The sequence below is a fragment of the Pagrus major genome, chromosome 21 (assembly GCF_040436345.1).
Source record: "Pagrus major chromosome 21, Pma_NU_1.0".
In the NCBI taxonomy this organism is placed as follows: Eukaryota; Metazoa; Chordata; class Actinopteri; order Spariformes; family Sparidae; genus Pagrus; species Pagrus major.
Window position 1 is genome coordinate 15,029,166 of NC_133235.1, and position 22,593 is coordinate 15,051,758.

Sequence of the window (22,593 nt, forward strand, 5' to 3'; positions counted from 1 at the left end):
CAGTGATGGAATGTAACTAAGTACATTTACTCAAGTACTTTACTCGAGTGCAATTTTCATGTACTACATTTTGTAGACAAATATTGTACTTTTTAATCCACTACAGTTATTTGATAACTTTAGTTTGTAGTACATTGCAAACCGCATGATGCATCAAGGCCAAAGAGGAGAATCTTTACATTAATTCATTTTATTTGCAAGAAAAATGCAAAAATGCATGTAAAATCAGACACAATGGTTTGACCCGAACTATACAGTATATACTTACATGTAAATATATGTTTAGGTTACTTGTACTTGTTCTTTTGATACTTAAGTAAATCTAATATCAGATATTTTAAGACTTCAGCTGCTATATAGTCCTATAGAGTCCTAAAACCCTGAAATCAGATCGCATTTTTGCATTTCCAGTTTCCTTGTCTCAAAGTCAATGGGTTTTTTGAATGGGTTTTTGGTTAAATGCCTGATATAAGGTCTGTGGTTACCACAGACTTAAGATATTCACACGTTTTGTTCTACCACATAAAAAACATCATTAAATGTCCCACAATTGAATTATAAAGCGCTTATGTGTCTTAAAAACCACAGTTGCTAACAAGTTGCTGAATGAGACTACAGAAGCTGCCACGGACATTAAACGTCACCACAGTGAACACAGAGACTCATCTACTCACTAGTCCGTCTTTACAGGCCGACTATTAGTTACTTTACAACATTTATCAATTTACAGAAAACGTGTATAGTAATTGTGTAGTAAGACGCTAAGTGGTGGTGACGTTTAAGTCATCCAACTGCAATTCAGTCTGTTTATAGCCTGACGTTAGCTTTTTACTTCTAGCGATTTAATTTACGCTTCGAAAATCACAAAAGTGGTGTTCATCTGTGAGGATTATCTTGCTGAACAAAACGTGTGAGCATCATAAACTTGTGTTTGCCACAGAGATTACTTTCGGTGATAATCCAAAAATCCAATTCAAAAATCTCATTGGCTTTTTGACGAGGGAACCAGGGCCATGCTAACTTCCGGTTTGGCCTAAAAAAAAAACCTTACAGCACAGTATTCACAGGGAGTGACCTTCACTTTTACACTTTAACACGATATTTGAACTTTGGGTACTTTTACTCAAGTATGGTACTTGAGTAAATGTTCTTAGTTACATTCCATCATCGATAGAGTGGCATGAAATTGAAACACTCAGTTGAAGTTCAAGTACCTCAAACTTTTACTGCATTAGAGTACTTAAACCATACATCTCACCACTGATTAACTGTGTGTGTGTGAGTGTGTGTGTGTGTGTGTGTGTGTGTGTGTGTGTGTGTGTGTGTGTCCAGGGACACAATCACTAACTTCTCGTGCATTCATAATCCACCACCTCATATTTCATGCAGCCGACGTCAGAAGGTGACATGGCGTGTATCCACGGTACTCCAGAGTGATCCGAGCACAGATTCCCATCAAATATTGCTCAGCGGGAAATAACCATTAAACAAAACGGCCTTATCGCCCTCTTGCAGGTAGTGTCTTTAATTAACTGCGCTGCGCTTCCTCCGCTCTTCAGCCCATGAACTCGGGGGGTTTTAAGACCCAGCAGAGGTACGATAGTGAACATCTGTCGCCTCGGTCTCCACAGTATGAATTGCGCCTGGGCTCCGGTCTGAAGACACACAGGCAGCGGCAGGCAGGCAGGCAGGCAGGCTGGCAGGCACAGTGCGGACGGACTGGAGTGGATCCGGGACGCGGACAGATGCCGCTGGACCATGAGAGAAAGTGGAGCCAGACGCACTGAGCCGCAGTGAGAAGACAGCGCGCTGCAAAATGAAGACACCTATGGTAAAGGTCTCTGCCTTGTAGCCCTGTAGGAAACTGTTTGTGCTCGCTTTTTTTTTTTTTTTTTTTTTTATTAATCCAGCATTGTTCTGTGAAGTGCGCTCCATTCGCCATAACGCCGCCGCTGTGTGTACTCCGCCGGATCAAGAGATTAGGATGTGAACAATGGGCATCCAGCTGTTTGGCAACTAAGCTCCGGCTCAGTCTTACAATAAATACTACAGACAGCATGGAGCACGGAGCTGGCTGTTTGTTTTGCTTGCGTTGAATGCAGATGCATGCATTTGAAAAAAAAAAGTGCATGAGAATTTGGTTTATTTGTTTTACTTTAGTGAAATAAAAAAACAAAACAAGAAACAGATCCACACATCCAGCAGGAAGTAAACACATCAAAAGTGTCTCGTGCTGCTTATCTGTAATTTAATATTGATTTATACTGAGGCACCTTCTCACTCACAAGGTCAGGATCTCATTACGAACTCTCACTTCACAGCTGTGTAACTGTGACTGGTGCCCTGCTGCAGATGTGCTTAAAATGCATGCATGCAAACTAATTCAAGATCATCATTAACAGCGTGACATCTTGTCAATGTCATGATCGGGCCTGTGCCCTTAAGTGGAATCGATAAGATCTGTTTTTTTAAGTTTTGGTCGCACGTGACATGAATCACAGGAAGTTGGGATGATGAGGATGAGGATTATGATGGCTGCGCTCTCACCTGCCACTGCGCCTAAAGGTGCAGCCTGAACTCCAGTGCAACAGGGCTCATTTGTCAGCATCTGCTTGTGTCTTTGTTTTTGTAGCGTCATGGGGTTGCGGTGCTTCTCGTGCTCCTGCTGTGCGCCAGCTTGTTCCTCGTGTACAACGGCAGCTTCACCGGCGCTTCCAGGGACGCTAACGACACGCGCATCCGGCAGCATGAACAGCTGCGGCGGCCCACTGAAGCCTCCGTCAGGGTGGCCAAGCCTCACCCGCCGGCCCTTCAGGGATACAGCGGCATCATCGACCATAAGGTAAACAGATGTGACTTAATGCGGGGAAGGGGAGGATGTGTTCATATGTGGTTCACCAAAGCCTTTGAAGGTGAAGCCAGGTGTGCTTTTTTTGCATTTCTGCACTGCATCTTTATCCACACACACCTTCCCTCCTGTCTAATGACCAGCAGTCATCTATCCACACAGCTCTTTAGAGAGAGAGAGGGAGCCTCCCACTTGTCATTTATCACAATTTTCTCCAGCACAGTGTTGCACCACACTCAATACCCACCTGTCGTTACTAATAACAGCTTAGGCTACAAATGAAATCCTTGGCTGCATTCTTACGCTCGAATTGATGAGCCCTGGAGACCTAAAGCTAGGTGAACCCTGACGTCACTGTGGGGGTGTATTGACTTCCATCTATTTACCAAGCCAGGAGAAAACAATCAATGTGAGTACCGGGGAGCGAGAGGCGCTGCAAGTAAAGCAGACCTAATCACCTCGTAAAGGCTTTTTTTTAGGCAACATACAAGACAGCGCTGCTTCTTCTGCAGGCAATCTGGTTGATGGGCTGTTGGGCGGTGTGTGAAGCGGTCTGCTCCACTGAGCCAAATGATGGATGCAACAGTTCTGCAACTGTTGGATTTAAGATGCTTACAGTTTAGAGAAACGGTTTTGGCCAGACTCGTAGATTATAAGACAATGGGCCCCTTGTTAAACGGCTCCCCAACCCTCCTGCAAGACAAGCAGACTGGAACGGGTACGATATGTGTTTGTACTCCTGAGGGAAAGGGGGACTGGAGCGTGCCGATTGATTGGCAGCCTTCAGAGTAACTTTTCTCCCTATGAGTCTGATGGAGACGCACTGGTGTCAAAATATTAGTCTGTAAGCAGAATTTAAGGCTCCTCATCCAACAGTGTGCCCCAGCCTCTTTTCTTCCTTTATTATGTGCTGTCCCTGAACTGAGAAGCACCTCCTTCAGCTGCATGATGCTGGAAGATGTGCAAAGAACTCGGTTTCATATAATCAGTATGTAACTAACATTTTGTGGCTCTTATTTACAACATTGCATTTTTCAGCAGTCGCTTTGTGTCTCTGCTGCCATATTATGTATTTCTGGAGTTGTTTTTGCATTTCTTTGTTGGCATTTTGCTTCTCAATGTTACCATTTTGAGTCCCTCTCTGAGTGTTTTGCGTCTTCTTGTAGTCTTTTTTTGTTTCTCTGTAGTAATTTTTGTGTCTCTGTGTTGTTTTGCATCTCTTGTTAGTCGTTATGCTTCTCTTTAAAGGCATTTTGTGTCTCTTTGTTTTCTGTCTCGTAGTTTTTATTTGTTTTTTCTGTTGTCCTCATGTGTCTCTTTGTAGTCGTTTGCTTCTCCTTGAAGGCATTTTGTCTTTCTCTGTAGTCATTTTGTATCTCTTTGTAGTTGTTTTGTGTCTTTCTAGACATTTGGGATCTCTTTGAAGGCATTTTGTGTCACTGTGTGCGTTTTCTGTCTCTGTAGTTATTTTCTTTTTCTTTGTAGTTGTTTTCTGTCTCTTTTTTTAGGCATTTCATGTCACCGTGTAGTGATTTGGGTTTCTCTGCGGCCATGTTATGTCTCTTTTTAGGGATTTTGTGTCTCTTTTGTACACATTTTGCGTCTCCTTGTAGTTATTTTGTGTCTCTTTGTAGCCATTTCTTTCTCTTTGAAGTCGTTTTGTGTTTCTCTGTATTTCGTGTCTCTTCATAGTTGTTTTGTGTCTCTTTGTAGTAGTTTTGCTTGTCTTTGAAAAAGTTTTGTCTCTTTGTCTTTTCTCTTTGTCATCATTTGATTGACTTTCTGACTGAAAATGTAAACAGTCACTTCTGTCAGAGTCTGCACTGAATTGAATGGCCAGGCTCATCAGTGCTGCTGTGTGTCTCTTTCTTGGAAAGTATCTGTTGAAAGCTGGGAACATGTTTTATATCATCAGATTATGTCGCAGGTTGATTTGCATATGAGTAATTTGGCTGCCTCCTCCCACTTGCCAACCCTCCCGATTCTCTTGGGAGAACCCGTTATTCACTGCCTTCTCTCGTTTTTCTCCTGTATTCCTCCCAATTTATGACAAAATTTCACACCTTCCCCCTTTATAACAACCTGTTTCTCACACTTTACAGCATGTAGTGTGCTGTACTGTTGAGCCTTGTCCTCCTCAGTGTGTGAGAGAAGGACTGAGAAATGGAGAACAGACAGAAAGAAACAAATTTCAGGCGTCTTGGAAAGAAGAATTCCTTTCTGAAGGAACGTTTTAGAGGAAAGGGGCATGCATTTTGCATTCTGCCGCATTGATTTATCTGTCGATCGCGGGGGTCGCACCGTGTTGATCACCATCCAGAGGCTGACAAACTCAGGGCAGTGGTGTGCAAATACTCTCCAAGGGGCAGGGGCAAAAAATGGATGAATGAATAAAAAACTGATGAATATTAATTCATGCCAGAGGGGTGGAATAATCTGCATTCTTTCCTGCGAATTAAAAGTAAAATTACTAAGCACTTAACATTAAAAAACAGTTGCAGTGTAGTTATTATTATTATTTCATTCTTTTAAAGTCACCAGGATGAAGGAAAATCTCTGAAACTCAAATTGTTGGGTGGGGGAGGACCCTCAGACCTCCACTTTAGTTTCAAAGTATGGCCTGCACTTAGAGAAGGCTGCTGCTGTGTGCACGAGCCACATGAGCAGCATGAACATGTATCGGCTGAACAGATTTTAAAGTCAACACATTGTTGCTGAACGTCAGAAGAAGCAGCCTGGCTGGTAAATTAACTTTTTCTAAATTAAACACCGGGGGCTCTGAAGAGTCTCTTAATCTTGTGAGAAAGTAATGCAGGTTGGCAACAGACGGTGGAAGTATTATTCATTAAGAGAAATCTCATTGGGGCAGAAACCAACAAGTGTGGAAACCTTTAATGTTGATGACTGTGGAAAGTTCAGCTGGCAGAGTTTACTCCAGAGAAATACTGTTTGTCTGTCCACTTCAGTTTCCACTCCGCTTTGCAGGAAATGTATGTTAGAGGCTTTTTGTATGCACACGGTGAACTCACACTTCTCTTTACATTACGCACTGTATTTATTCAGGAACCGCAAGGGGGAAATATCCGAACTGTATGTTACATTTTATTTTATTTGTGTAGTTTTAGCTCTGATTTAATCACAAATTAAGAATTAGTTTTCAAGCTGCACTCGGGGGATTTGGTGATGTCACTTTAACAGAGAGCAGTCAGACAGTTAAACACATTGTAGTCAAATCCACATTTTTCCCCTATTATCCAAATGGCTTTGAAACAAAAGTGAAGAAATATTACTGAAACTCTTAAACTCTCAAACATTAATTAGATTTTGCAGAACTTCTTTGAGTCAGGGTTGACTAGTCGCTCTTGTACCTTTTATCTCTCTGTAAGTTGGGTTTTAGACCTTGAGATTGAAGATATTTTTGGAAATGAAGGGAGATAGATGGAGGAAAATGAGGACAGAGAGAGATAGATGGGGAATGACATGCAACAAAGGTCACTAGTCTGCTGGCATAACCCCCCAAGGATGGAGGGTATATAGTCCTCAGTTCTTCAATTGTGTTTGAGGCTTAGGTTTTTGGGTTGAATTTAGAGTTTGGTTTAGGTGAAGCATGTCCCTGTAAGGGATAAGGTTTAAATTAAAGAGGTATTTCACTGCTGGAAAAGCTGTTGCATAAAAGGCTGCAGGGCTGTTCATGCAGTAGAGAGACTATTCTATTTCTTGAAATTGTTTAGAAAACAGAGAAAAAAGGGGTGTGTTATTTTCTTTTGCTCAAAAGATAAAAAACCTACAACAACCACAATGCACTGAGCTGCATGGGACCGATTAAGACTCCTACTAATGGAGAATGTACTGCAAGTCGGGCAGGGATAGTTTTGGCTAGGAGTCCGTTTTGAAACAGGAAACAGTAAGACAGCCAGCTGAGAACAACAATATCGTATTATAGCTGAACACTTCACTGAAATAGGTTTGTGAGAACATTTTACGTGAGAAAAAGGCAGTGTAGTCGTGGTTTATAGTATCAGCACTGCCTAGTTTAGACAGTTTGATGGAGTTTGGTGGTATCTAAGAGAGCGAGAGAGGGGCGGCTCCCTCTCTTGATCCGACTAAACTCTTTGTATCTGTGGATGCTCGCACATAAATGTGGAAATACAAAGTTGGAGGCTCTGGGATCAGACAAAATAGAAAGAAGTCTACCATTCTTCATATACTAACAACATTATAGTGATACAAAGCTGGTGGAAAATCGACAAAGTTCTTGTTTAAGTGCAAATGATACTTTATGTGCCTGCACGGCCACACGACATGCGCATGTCTCGCACACTCTTTGAAGTGAATCACCAGTCTGTGCCAATGACAACTATGTGTGAGCACGTCTCCTTATTCAGACTCCCAATGCAGCATAAACAGAAAATGCATGAACAAGCTCATGATGTCTGCATCCATTCTGAGGTACATCCGGCCCTTAATGGTCCTGAGAACTACTACAAACATTTCACGTGCCTTCATCTTTGTTTTTGCTTCTGGATAATCTGGTTTAGATAATTGGTTTATGATGAGGTTTTTGCACAGCCTGTTTGTCACTTGAGTTGCATTAATGGACTCTATTTTAGAGCTGTGTGCAGTGTGGTTTTCTGTCCCCAGATTTCAGTAATTTAGTTGGTAAGATTTTTATCAAAACCAAAAAGAGCCGTGTCGAAAAACTGAATTTTTCAGGGAAGCGCGTAAACTTTAAATGTGACTCTGTTCTGGCTGCAGCTAAATCTCATTGGCGTTTCATTCATAGATTATTTTCTCAGTTTATCTATTAGTTTTATGGTCTGTAAAATGTTGATTTGTCTTTCCTAAAACCCAAGATGACGTCACTAAGTGTTTGGTTTTGTCCACAATCCAAATATATTCAATTCACTGTGACAGAGGAGTAAAATATTCACATTTAAGAAGCTGGAATCAGATAATTTCAACTTTTTTTTTTGTAATATATGGCTGGAGTTTTAGCTTAAAATGTTCAAAAAATGCACTAACATTACCAACAGAATGTGAAGAACTAACAGTGTTGACGAAATGTCAAAGACGTCTGTGTGCTGTGTTCCTGTAATGTTTGCTGAAGTTAGCATGCTAACCAGCTAGCCTCAGGCTGTCTTGTGTCCTAACCACCAAAAAGCGATAGTCTGATAGCCTCCTCCGTAAATCGCCTCCATACTGTATCCCCTGTCTTCAAACTGACCTCTGTCATGCCCATAGGCTGGTGTCCAGCCGTGTTCACTGGGAAGCCGGTTGACTGAGCCCCGTTGCTGGTGGCGACTCCTCCTCATCATCTGAGGTTGTTGGCCACTTAGCTCCACAGCTAACTGAGGTACCTGCAGCTACTGCAAAGAGTATAGTGTTAGTAACAGTTATGCTGCCCCCTGTAGTTTTGTAGCCACCTTTTGAATTTTGGCTGTTTCTTAACCTTTCCCTAACCTTTTTAACTGTCCTTATAATTGGGATGTGGATGATGGTCTGATGATCTTGTGTGGCACCAAACTTTAAAATCCAGTTAATATTTGTACAGAGTTGTGGTCAATACGCCCGAGGCTTTTTTACTCGAGGTGTTCAAACCAGAATAATTTCACAGCTAAGTCACGCAGTTCTCTCAGAAGTGAAGCTCATATTAAACGAGTATGTCAGATTTTAAGACAGCTGATGGGACACGCATCAGCATCTTTTTTCTCACTGCCTGAAATGCCAATATTCAGTGACCGTGTATGTTTTGATTTGATGAGGATTTGTCTGTAATGCGTCAGTAAGCCCAGCTATGGATGAGAATTGATTTTCCCCCACTGACGGAGGCAGCCGAGCATCATAAGTAAACCACCAATTTATTTTTTCTCTCAGCAATAAACTTATTGACGTTTTGGTGACAAGGGACATCAATTAGGGCCATGGCTCCACTGAACATCATTTATACTTCTTCAGACCTGCTATTATGTCACCCTTCACATTCCGCCACTGCAAGCTGTGATCAATACTTGATGATTTGAATGCACTTTGCTACTACAGCATGTGGTAGTGCATAATGCAGAACAACCTTCACATGCTTTGCATTCAGTTTTCAGAACCATTGCGACCTGCCGGTGGTTTGACAACGCGGAGGAGCTTCCTCTGTGTATATCAAGAAGTGAAAATGTTTTTGGCTGTCACATTTGTTCTCCTGCAGCGCTGAATGATCTATGTTTGGAAAAAAAAGACCCCGACGTGAACATTTCTCTTCTTCATCTTTGCTTGCTGACCTCTCTGCTATATTGATCTTTCCAAGATATCAGCTAGATGGCATGGAGGGTGCAGTGCCAGTCAGCCTTTGACCGGTTCACTTTATTTTCCACAAACTCGTCACATCCCAGAAAAGATTTCGAAGCTTGTAATTTTTTCTGCAGACTTTTGGCCAAGATGCCAAAACATTTGCCAACATTGGATTTTTATTCCGTCTAACTGGGTTATGAACTAAAATATGAGGATATTTCTTTGTATTTTACAGTCAGTATTTATGCATCTGAAATCCATTTAACCCTCTCAATGCAACATGTTTGATTTAGGTCAGAAAGAAGGGTAATTTATTTCTAGCAATGCAGCAGCATCGGTTGGCCTGTACATGTGCTGTGAAGAGTGTGGAGCAGAGAGACAAGATAAGGAAGCAAAGAAAGAAACTTGGGAAGGAGATGAAAAGGGAGAGAAACTCTTGCAGAGTAAGGGCAAAGAGAATGAGAGAAGAGGACAAAACTAGGAAAGGGTGAGTACGGAGAGTGTGATAAAAGAGAATATAGGACCCGGGAAAGGTTCAGCCTGGGAGAATGAGACGAGGGAGTGAAGAAGGAGGCAGAAACCGACACATAAGTGGAAGATAGAGAGTGAAATCCCAAGGGGTTTCCTTTCTTATGGAAGTGTGCTCCGTTTTATTTTGTGAGTGAGGAGAAGAAGTAAGAGGAGGAAGAGGACAGGAAACCACTCCCGCCCGTCTCTCCGTGGAGATGGGAGAACGAGACTGCATAACAATCTCCCTCTGATTGCCTCTCTGACACCAGCATCAGGAGGATTTCTAACTAATGTCCTGCAAGACAGGTGGAGGCAAAGTAACGGAGGAGATTTTGCAGACGAGAGCAAGGAGTCTTATCAAAGATGAGGGGCACCCTGATGTCACACTGGAAAGGGATGAACGGGGCTGACTCTTCCTCTCTAACAAGACGAAAGATGTTTTTATATGATTAAAAGTCAAACCTTTTGCTTCTTAGCAGACAAGGCGAAGGGCATACAGCCACGCCGACAGCTCTGTGAGACTGCACTTCACAGATTTAGCATTGCACTCCTGAAACATTGTTGGACTCACGATGGACAGTTTAGAAAAAAGGATCAAAACTGATGATGTGGAACGAGAGAGTTTGCCTTTTTGTTCCACACGTTCTTCTTATAATATATGCAATATAAATTCACCGGATGAATCGAATAACTCTGTTTTGCCTCAGAGTGTTTATTCCTGTAATCCCAGTGCTAGTTAAAATTTAAAAAGTTACATATTTTAATTTTAGATTGGTGTAAACATTGAGGGTTTACTGATCGGTCAAAACCTTTGTAACTCACTTGAATGGCACTCGACTACACTCCCAACTCCCACCAGTCGTAAACGGGGGATTAATTCATCTCGGCTCAAATATAACTAGTGGATCATAACACATCAGGCATGGAGTCAATCTGCAGACTCTTGACTTTAAGATGAGATCATATCTTTCTATCGATGTTAGTTTTTAAGCCATGACAACACCCAAAATGTGGCATGCAACAGACTAGGGTATCCTTGTTTCTCCGCAAGGCTTGCTGCGATAGTTGGTGTTACTGTTGGTACACAGTGTTTGGGTGAACATCGATTACACATCTTGCCCACCGCCCCCACTGTAGTTTTGCTTTTTTAAAAATCTATACATACTACATTATAAGCTGAAGGCGTCTACTCAGTACAGCAGCAACAGCAGCAGATTTGCAGCATAGAGTAGCAGGAGTCACGTTTGAGTTCATAATCCCACAGACTGTATAAAACTACTCCTTTACTTATAATATAAAGCTGATCTGCTGTCAAAAATGACTGTTTAGGAGTAAATTAACAGAGTGCTCTATAGATAGCCAGCATCTTTTCTTGTAATAAGCCGGTGTACCAGGTAATAGTGGTGTTAAACACGGTATGACCATGGCAACCCTACTAGCCGCTTGCTGTATTTGCCTTTACTTTGTTGTAACTCGTATTACTAAAAGGCCAAGACTGCCTTACTTCAAACTGCACTGCCTGCGATGTGACTGTTGCGCATAAATGCATCACAATGTCAATGCTGAAGCGATATATTGTGTGGCCCTACAGTTCATCCTGAAGGGAACACAAATGTCTGTGCCAAATTTCATGGTTATCCATCCAATAGTTGTTGAGACAATTCACACAAAAGACAAATGTCGATCTTGTGGTGGCGCTCGAGGAAAAGGAGGATATCATCGAAGTCATTAGAATTCATCTTCTGGGGACCATAACGTCTGAACTTCTCAGCTTAATTTTGTGCCAATCTACTGAGTGGATGCTGAGATATTTCACTGAATAAGTGAAAACTCGACCTGACCTGCTGGTGGCGGTAGATGAAGTTAGATGATCATCAAAGTTTGCATGATTCATCCTCTGGCAACAACAAATGTTTGAATCAAAATTTAACGACGACCAATCCAATAGCTGTTGAGACAATTCTCAAAAAAAGACAAATGTCAACCTTGTGGTGGCACTAGAGGAAAAGAAGGGGATCACCAGAGTCATTAGAATTAATCTTCTGGGGAGCCTGAATGTCTGAACTAAATTTTGTGCCAAACTATTGAGTGGATGTTGAGCTATTTCACTGAGTAAGTGAAAACCTTGACTTGCTGATGGTGGTAGTTTCATCCTCTAGGAACAGTGAATGTTTGACCCAAATTTTATTGCAAAACAACGAATGGTTGTCGACATATTTCAGTTTGCACAAAAGTTTTGAACTGACTGACTGGCCCAAACAATAGACCCACATTCCCATCCCTACAGCTTCACTGCTTGCATTGCAAAACAAGAGAAAAGAAAAAAAAGAGAAAAACCAGAAACAAGAAATCTACAAAGCACAAACTTTGGACAGAGTCGGTTTTAGACATCTCTGAGCTGGAAACACTGACTGTGTAGGTACACTGTGCCTTAAGGCATGAGCCAAGGAGAACGGAGCCATCTGTGCCAAGGAGACATGACAAGGCATCCCTCTCCCAACCACAGCTTTAGTGACAGCTGGAGAAGTGAGATGTTTAATATTTCATCTCAGGCAGTCACATCTTCGATAGTTTTCTCTGAGCAACAAAGCCATTTTTCACCGTTCATTAGGATTTTGCGATGCAATCAGCCAGCTGGATAGCGAGACAGAAAACTCCCCAATTAGGCCGTTATGGCCAAGGACTCTGTAGTCATTTTATGCAAACTAACAGTGTTTGTGAAGTCTGCAGGTCTGTGAGTGTGTATGTGCATAAACTTGTGCATGTGTGGTCTCAGTGTTTTGTCCCATTTTGAGTTTTAAATTACAATGCAAACTGCTCGAAACATTAGCAACAGATAACCACTATTTTTATGCACAAACCTTGTTGGAATACTAAAAATGCTCCGTTTCAACTGAAAAGAAGAGAATAGTGGTTTCGTTATGCCACAGTGGTCCCAATTGGGGCATAGTCTTGGATTTCAACTTATCTCCAGTGCATTCTGCTCCCGCCAAACATAACACAGCTCCAGGCTCTTTCCAATGCAGGCCTGGAAAGCAATTATGGATGAAGAGTGGGAAGGGGGAGGGGGCGCTGCCTCTCGATAAGCATTCCCTCGACGCAGTAATCTCACACTCGGTGCCTTTTGGCATTCAATGGTTAGGGAATCACCGGTGAAGTCATATTTTTTTAACATAAAGGAAGTGGAGGTAAATTTCTTGAGGCACGAGTCATGAGCAGAATGATGATTTCATGCATCTCCATGTTTTAACCTTTGGTGCTCGGTAAGCTGTAGCCCATGGAGCACTCTCCTTGTTTGGCCCCTGAGAGACCTGTGAGGGATCTGAAAAGGTTAAATTGTGATAAATGGATGATACCTTTTGGCACAACATCAGGAGATGGATGATAGGCTGCCGCCGCCTTCCACCATCGTTGAGAGCGAATGCAAAGAGACGGCTGGCAGGAAGAATTGCAATAAAACCTAATTTCTTTGCTTTTCCTTCCTCTGGCTCCACAGACGCATGAGGCCGGCTACATTACTCAGCTCTTTAGGCGTGATTAATGAGCATGTCCTCCATGGTGGGAGAGAGGAATGATGAAACTGTTACTTGTATTTTGGCGTAATCTCTTTCTGTATGCCTTGAGCATTACCCCTCCCAGATTAGAAACATATTGGATAGCGAGGTTATTAATTATGGAGACCTGGGGTTTGCCAAAACGGTGAACTTCTTGGCTAAAAATAGAGTAAAGGTGCAGGACTTTATTAAAGTTGGGGAAGTTTTTTTATACAACAAGATATGACAAAGCAGAAGTTGTAGAGGAAACCTTGAATGAAGAAAGAAGCAACCCCCTGTAGCCTTGTAGTGTTTCGCTGATGTGACATAAAATCTGCGATCTCTGCCTTTTAGTGGAGACGGTCCCAATTACAGAGCGGACTTTGATGTATATCCCATCATAACCCTCATTGAGGAGACGGTGTCATGGTTGTTCAATCGAAGGTTCTTTGGTCTCACGCTCTCACTACACGAGCCTGCTGATTGCACCTTCAGTGCTGTTGAGGAGTAAGCATTTTTCCTGGGCTCGAACAGAGCTGCTTCCGCCTCCGTCTTCCTTCCTCTCTGCTGGAGGGACTCTGCATTAATTCAGGTTAAATCAACAGCAGGGTCTTTTGTGGGACCCCAATTCTCTGTAGTGTAAAACAGATTCCATAGATAGTCCAAACTCTCGATGGTGCATTGTCCCCTGCACTGACAAAGTCAAATTTGTCGTAGAAACTTGTAATGAATTGAAGCAGAGATCTGGATAGATGTGTGTAGAAACAAGTGCAGATGCTTCCATAGAGGAAATGAGGACTCGCTGAACCACCACATCGTTAGAGATCTTAGATCCTCGTATTTCTCATCAGCTTATAACCTTTCAAAAGAGCCCAAGACCACGTCCGTACTCAAAATGGTTAAACAAGACTGCAATAGGCGTTTCAGGATGACTTTACATCAATTTCCAGGAATGAGAACAGGTTTATGAGAAAATCATGTGAGTCATATGCTATGTCCTTCTAAGTCACCAGATCTCAGCCCAGTTGTACACCTATGAGACATTTTAGCGTGACAGCTCTCTGCCCAGCATCATCGCAACACCAGACGAGGGAACAGGAGCATATCAGCTGCTCTGGAGGCTCAAAAAGTGTAAATGCATCCAAAATTTGAGATGGACTGAAATCTGATTGTTCAAACTACCTCTGTAGGTGATGGGCTGCAAATGTAAGATGTAAACGCATATGTCCCTTCAAGATGCATACACAGTCATTACTCACGACACTGTAGAATAAGCCTGTTATTATATCAGCCGAAGTCACATTGAAACAAGCCATCTTTATCCTCCAGAAACTTAAATACAGATGGTTATATTTATATATATATATATATATATATATATATATATATATATATATATATATATATATATATATATATATATATATATATATATATATATATATATATATAATGTGAACCATGTTGTTGTATATTTGATCCCTGATCAGTCTGACCTCTAACCGATATGTTGGATGTCAAAGTGAAGTGAGTGAGACTCTGTAAAAGCAAGAAAAATCTGTGTGTCTCTGTTGTTGAACCTGAACTGCTCAGCTCCACAAGACTTTCTTTTTCTGGCCTTTTTGTCAGTTGCCAAACAGCGTTGGAGTAGAGCTGACCCTAATTTGCATGTAGCCCGGGTAAACCGAGACAGATTGCAATCAGATTTCATTGTTTTCCCACAGAATGGCTGTGTGTGTGTGGCGTGCGGGGATCAGTATTTGACGACCTGAGAACGAGACTCAAACATCAACTACCCTTCTCTTCTGTCTTTTCTTTTTCTCTCTACATCGTTATCTGCTTTTTTTCATCAGCAGTAAGTTTTCTATAAAGTCGCCCAAAAAACAAACCTTGCGTTTAGGATTTTTTCATTCCGTTGTCATAACAGCAGGTGGGCCACCTGTGGAGGAAGCTTGTTGTTAATTATGTATCCATTCAAAACACATCCACCAATGACAATGCAACTACCAGGTGCACTTACAAGTTTGTACAAAACACCGGCATCTGTAGGCCTACATTAAATTGCAGAGGTTGCATCCGAATCGGTGCATTTACAGGAGGGATGTGATACCAGAGAGTTTCTCTTTCTATCTGCAGAGCAAGTGTGATTGACAGTCGACGGGAGGGGAAGAGTGACCGCCGATTGTCACTAATTTAATCGATCGCTGATGGCATCGCTCTCTCAGATGGATAAAAAAAAGAAAAGTATAAAGTGCTTAAATGGGTTGCCAAATATACTTGGATGGCCGTTGATATACCTGGGCGGCCTGCCCAAGTAAAATATATGTGTGGGAAACACTTGGTTTGGGATCTAGCTTACAGAGACATACAGTATGTATGTATGTATGTATGTATGTATGTATGTATGTATGTATATGTAGCTTAAATGAACAGTGAAAATGTGGCAGAGATAGGAAAGATTCCCATGTTAACGACTTTCGAGCCTTCATGGTTTTATAATTACAGTCTTAGTTGTGGGAGGATTAAAATGCTGTGCAGTGACACTATCCATTAAGTGTGGGTTTATTATCATCGAGCAGTGGACTTTGGCTGATGTGAGGCATCCAGATTACCTTTGGCTTACATGAAGGCAACATAACACACTCTCTGTATTCAGTGCTGTCTCCTAGAAATTATTAATACACACACACATAATTTGCGACAAAAAATGTGTCATTTGTTTTCTATTTACATAATAAGGAAATGTTGTTAATTAACCCCCCAAAATAAGCATTCTTGCAATACACGGTCTACTCACTGTGACTACAGCATTATTCCACTTTTTATGGTTACGTTTAGGCTCTGTCAGCGCTCGGTAAAGGTTAGGGGAAGATTAGGGCTGCAAAATCAATTAAAATATAATCAAAATTGTAATATGCCTGAGTGCAATATCCAAATCACTTGAAGCTGCAATTATTTGATAAAGGTAAAATCTGTGAAAGAACTGCATTATAATGAAGTGCTGTCGTGCTGCACAGATGCAGAAGCAGAGGTGTTGGTGTGTTGCTGCAGTGGAAATAGCCGGCAGAGAAAGGAGTTGTTTAAAAAGTGTGGAGGTCAGAATTTGTCCTCACAGCTCTGTCGTTTTCACACTTGTTCACGCCGTGTCAGGCGTTGTGGCGAGCAGGTGTGACTGTTGGTTTGTTTGTTCCAGAAAGTCATAAAAATTGGAGCATTTCACCGCTTCATGACCGTCCAGGCAGCACCTGAGAAAAATATATTTCTATCCCGTAGACACAGAACCTCTCACCCCCCTCGAATCCTTGAGGATTGAGGGAAGTTTGTATACTGCAGTGTTCACCTCAGATTTTAACTCTATTGAGATCTTGGACAAGCCTCAGCAGTCACAAGTGGGTCACACTGACATTTAGGTCAACAGTGGAAGTTTCCATGATTGTCAGGACGGCTAAATTGATTTTAGGCGGGGAGGCAGAGGGTGTTGATGTGGTCCAACCCTCACAGGCTCAACACAATCTCATCAAAAGACTCAATTTCCTGCAGTTAAACAAACAGTATAGACATGTGAAGCGGGGCGAGACGCTGGATGCAGAAGTGTTTTTCCCCATTATGTTTTTCTGTTTTAACAATATCCTCAATGTTACTTTGCGTTGAAATGTGCTCCCAGATAATGTAACAACCACAGAGGCTTTATGAACACAACTTTGAAACTTTGGCTCTCGTTTAGTTATCGCGGATGGGTTTAAATTAATAATACAATAATAAATTAATTTAATACCAATAGGCCTCAGCCACTATTGGCATGAAGAGGAAGCCAGAGATGTGAGTCGGAGCTGTAACAAGTTCAAAACGCTTCATTTGTGAACAAAATGCGGTTATAGTTGCTATTGTCACACAGCTGTAAGCTCTGTGATTGGGCGTTTCATAGTGAAATGCGCCAAATGACTTTTCACATCATAGATCCAGACATTCTAATTTGCATCTGTTTAGCTTTTGGACAGATGATCCACACAAGACAGTTTAATGATGATGCAAGCCATACAAGAGTAAGTATGTATGCATGTATGTGTTTTTATATAGCAGCTTGTGGGAGCAGATGTCAAACCCTCAACAGACAATCTGAGAGAACTTGTATTACATGGCAGCAGTAGTTCTTGAACGTAGGCGGATGTCTGACCATGCAAGGCTCTTGAACTGGACTCTGAATTTGATGGGAAGCCGGTGTAAAGACATCAGGATTGGTGTGACATCAATCCGATCACAAGAATTAATGTTAGCTAAGTATGTTTCTGCAAGACCATTTCTTTGTGCTGCAACTTTACATTTGTTTAGGTTGAATTGACTATTTCTCTCTTGTCACAACGCTGCAGTGCATATGCTCTGTTAATGTTTATGCACAAAAAACACTTTTAGGGTGAGGAAAGCATCACGGTCTAGCTTAAAATACCGTATTGGTCGCCATGCTCACAGATGAAAATGGTCCAACTTTCTCTGAAAATAGTTGGTTTTGGTTGCCAAAAAAAACAAAAAACAAAACAGGAAATGTCTCCAGGCGTCAATAAAAATATTTAGTGATGTGACTCGAACTCCAGTTGGCCAATTAGAAAACCTTGTTGGCTGTAATAACACCACCTCTGTACCATCTACCTCCTGCTGAGACAGGCGGCTAATAAGGATATAATGTGAACATAATATGCCATGTTTGGTAAACGTGTCAACCTTGGACGTATCTGTGGTTTGCAGAAACGTTGACTGCTAACATTATATCCTGGCCACTGGGCTGATGACATGAGACCTTTTTGGACGGCTTGGTCAGAAAATCTGGCAGCAGCATTTTGAGACATTTGTAAGTGCTTCAGGGACGCTTTGCTAAGACGGGGAAAACAGGAATTGCAGAAGTTCAACAATGTTCCTTAGCTGGTAAAAACAGGAACAAACTAAACAATTTACATGTTGGTCAAGATTCAAAGCCAGCCCATATTATGTCTAGATTACAGAGGGTGTGAGAGGAAAAAGAGCCGAGGGGTTCATCTGTCAGTAAAAAATGTTATTTATATGGGAAAAAATAATGGGACTTTTACTTATGAACCTGTGTCATTCCAGATACCTCATTCCACTTTGCCACTTCTCTATGGTTAATTGTATGAAGTCATGTTAAAGGTTTCATGGAAACCGAAGCCTTAATCAGAAATCTAATACTCGCAAAATCCAGGTTGCACTGAAAACCCCACAAAACACACTTCTTAGATGATGTGCTATAAAAAGATTATGACTATTAATACTTTACACTGTCAGAGGACACACACAGTGACTAAAAAAAAACACTTCTGAACAGTTCTGGTGCTTTTCATTATCTACGTTTAACTCAGTCAGCTTTTAACAGGTGATTCAGAGCTGCAGAAAGTTTTTAAATCAGCCTTGCTATTTTTGTTGAGTCTTTATTAGTCTTTCCTCTGTGCTACTGCACAGCAAAATTAACCTGTGCTGAACAAATAACAAATAGACCAAATTATAGCCTGACAGCTATTTTGTAAAATCAATGGATGCTCGTTCTTTGAGATAATAAGCTCAAAATCAAGTGGGATTCGTGTTCATTACAAGCCAGCAGGCAGGTTACTCTTAAAAAAAGGTTCCTCTTACTTTTGTAATTAAATAAGTGAAATGCATTGTTTGCCTGCGGTACAAAAACAATCTTATAAAAAGTGAAATTGAACATTTGGAACAGCACTTGTGTGTCTTTCTGATCATGTCAGCAGGGATTAACCTTTCATTTATGAAGGAACTCGACTTGTTTCAAGTCAAGTAATCTTTTGAAACCTCTGACTCGTCTTATTTGCAGTCAGGATAAATAAATCGAACCACGAGTGAAGTTCAGCACTTGTTATACTTTAGATCTTCAAATCAAAGAGCCCTGCTTTGGTTAATAGAAGTTCAGAAGTGGTCCCCAAATACCCAAATTTCCTCCAAGATCAGTGCTGATGCTTTGAAACTCGACAAAGTTTGGTGTCAAAACATCGACACTGAGCAGGGAAGAAAGTTTTGGAACGAAAAAAAACAACTTTTTAACACTAGATAACACCCTTAATCATCATTTTACGCTGAAGAAGAAGGATATAAAGACAGCTGGCCACAGCTAATGAATTTAACAGATGCAGACTCATTTCGGCAATGCAAAAGACTATCTGTCTATTTATGAGCTGAAGATGACTCCATATCCTCGACTCGTAATCAGTGTTAATTCCGCCCTCCATCATCATCTCATTAATAATGCAACGAAAGCCTTGATGATGATGATAGCATCAGATGCTCACTAATAACCGAGAGGAACAGTATGGACTGCACAGGCATTAATATCAGTTATAGTGCTTCTGACATTACAAACTGTAGTGGAGGAAAGCAAGAAAGTATCTTCACAAAAGTGAGACTATATTCTGAGGTATTTGATGCTGCTTTACACTTCCTACATGTTTCAGGGGGAAATGTAGTGAAGTAGAAAGGAATGAATGGGAGAATACTTTTTATTCCACTGCATTAGTGTTGTACTACTAGAGACTGGTCTTGATCTCAAGACCCCCTTTTGAAGGTTTTGAAACATTTTGAAAAGTTGGGGTTTTTTTGAAAAATTTGAGCTCCACAAGCTGAGTACCATCTAGTTCCATTATATTCCAGCCAAGCAGACATTTCTACAGACGATTTTTCCGAACTCGGCATCTCAGATAATCAGCACTACATATACTGTAAGAGGAGAAATGTTTTTTGTTTTTTTTCATTATGGGGTGAACTGTTCCTTTAATCGTCTCACAGCCTGCCACATTTACCCATTGAGGGGGCCAGACTCCATGTTGGAAACCACTAGATTCAAACTCCCTAATGCTGCTAAATGCTGCTAACACATCGATGTGTCAGTGTTGATATTTTCAAAATAAAGTACTAAATATAGTTTCTGAGTACCTTCTTTTTCCTTCACCGTAGCTATGTTATGCTCCTTCTTTCTTTGTTTCAGCGTGCTATAACAGGAAAATCACTGATCAGCGCTCATTAAGGGATAAAACACTGTCCCCCCGACAGAAGGCTGTTTGCATGCATGCGTGCATTGTTTGTGTTTTTATGAATTCCTGGTAGGCACAATACTCTGAGGATTAGACTAATGAGGCTCATCACCTTGGTGAAAAACAGGGACAAATAAAACCCTCCAAACAGCCATTTACTGATGTGACTCAGTTCTGGAGCTGCTGCAAGGAATTATTTCTCTCATTGTGAAAATCAACCTGTGTGAATGTAAACCTCATTCATTCGCTAGTTCCTAATCACCAGTTTGGCTATTATTGCATCTCAGGTGTGTGTCCATTAAGTAAATGAATAGGCATTACCTTGGCAATAAACATTAGTGTTGTGATTCATTTCATCAGCGTTTTCCTATTAAAAGTCTGCGTCTCATAAACAAGCTCTTCTCTAAGTTCCACTCCACCACACTGGGAAGTTGAGCTTTTTCATGCAGGGTGGCTCATCGTTATTATTATTAATGTGAGTCATTTGACTTTGCACACTCAGGAGTGGAACTAATACAGCAATGCAAGTAAAAGTTCTGCGTTATTAGCAGTAAAAAATACTTAAACTATCAAAAAGTCAAACTTTTTGATATGCAACATGAATGGCGACTGTAACGGATGTATTATCGGGTATGAAATTATTAAATTGTTATATTGTGATATGGCATGTGTGTTTGTCTTTTCCTGGTTTTAAAGGCTGCATTACAGTAATGTGATGTCCTCTTCTGAATTAATCAGACTGTTCTACTTGTTCTAATACTTCTTAACCCACTTATTTATCAAAAACTTGTTGTGTTAATATTTCGTGAAAGTATCAATAGTCATCCAACAATATTGTCACAATATTGTGGAGGTATCCGGTCAAAAATATTTGATTTTATCGCCCCATCCTACAATTTATGACGTGGTTTTGAGGAGATATATATTGTGGATTGAGATATAGCTGAAAATATTGCAATTAATTATTTTGAGGACATTTTTTCCAAGCCCTTTCTGAGGGGTCGTGGGATGATTAATAACTGTAGGATAGAAGAACAAGCAGTGTGCTGCTACAGAAATTTGTTTTTATTTTTGGACTTTTTTGAAATCTTAAATGACACAATTTGAGAAGTTCTGAGGTTCACGTTTCCACCTAAATGTAGCGCTAATTTACAGAACTCAGAACCAAATTTCTAGAAAATCTGAGGAAAAATATATTTTTTGTGCTAATTTGCTCTTTTTTTTTTGTCCGGCGCTTCCCTTCAGGTTTTCTTACGATGTTGGCAGTTAACGTTTCTGCAAACCACTGATACGTACCATATTGACATTTCTACAATAGGCGTCATGTCACATCATGTGTTCATGACCTGACTTTCATATCAGAAGGTGAAGGGGATGGTGGTGGAGTTACAGGAGAGAAGGCTGCCAAGCCAGTGACCGCAATTTGAGCCTCGAGACAATTTCCAGCCATGCTGAGCCAAAACCTGTTTTTTTCCAAACTCCAACCAAGTGTTTTTTGTGCCTAAACCTAAACAGACGATAAATACAGCGTTGTCACAACATAAAATTGAAAATTGAACCTAAAGTGGCCGAAAAATGAAGAAGTGTAAAGCTCCAACATATCTGTGGTTTGCAGAAATACATTGCCAAGATGAATTCTGGAGATTGGGTTGACGAGAGACTGCACAATAACAATGTAATGTAACAAGCTTATCATGTGTGTTTTTGTAAAATCTTCACCATTAAAGCAAATATTAACTGTACTTAACTGTAAATATATCTCCCTTTTTAAAATGTAATAGAGTAGAAGTACATAGTTGCATTAAGTACTTATTAGTTACTTTCCACCACAGACATACTGGAGACCCATACATGCACACAAGCAGAGAGTGAGAGACACATTCACGTGTCCTGCTTGCCAATATGAAATCTGTCGCCTCCCAGGAGATCCTTCCTGCTTGACGAGTGTTGTCACTGGCAGCTGGTGTTTTATACGCTCACACACACACACACGCATACCCACGCACACCCTTTTTAGTCACTGTCTCTCATTATCCTCTGTTCCAGCACATAATGGACAGACTCCAACTAGAATATTTAGTATTGGAAGTGTTTTCAGAGGGAGCTGTCCCCCACTTTGGGACTGTAGTATTGGCGATGTATCATTGATGTCTTCTTCTTGCTTTTCTTGGGCTTGTTGTTATATCGCAAGAACACAACAGTAATTGCTCCTTTGGGATCGAGCTCGACGGGATTTATTGCACTCCAAGATGTAACAGCCAGTCTCCAGACTGGAAGAAGTTTTTGCGTTGGTGTGAAAATTGCCTGTTTGCCCTTGTTCACAACAAACTTGTCATCTTCAGTTTGACGGTTAACAGTTCGCCTGAGTGCCATATTC

General features: G+C 41.0%; 1 protein-coding gene across 1 annotated transcript in view; it reads left to right on the forward strand.

The window, feature by feature from the left end:
• The first annotated feature begins 1,777 nt into the window (after positions 1–1,777).
• The window catches only part of st6galnac5a (ST6 (alpha-N-acetyl-neuraminyl-2,3-beta-galactosyl-1,3)-N-acetylgalactosaminide alpha-2,6-sialyltransferase 5a), a 59,717-nt gene continuing 38,901 nt past the window's right edge, over positions 1,778–22,593 (forward strand). The window contains exons 1-2 of the mRNA XM_073491488.1: positions 1,778–1,831; positions 2,633–2,842. Of these exons, the coding sequence (XP_073347589.1) occupies positions 1,817–1,831; positions 2,633–2,842 (225 nt within the window). The 5' untranslated portion in view covers positions 1,778–1,816. The remainder of the gene's footprint in view (positions 1,832–2,632; positions 2,843–22,593) is intronic.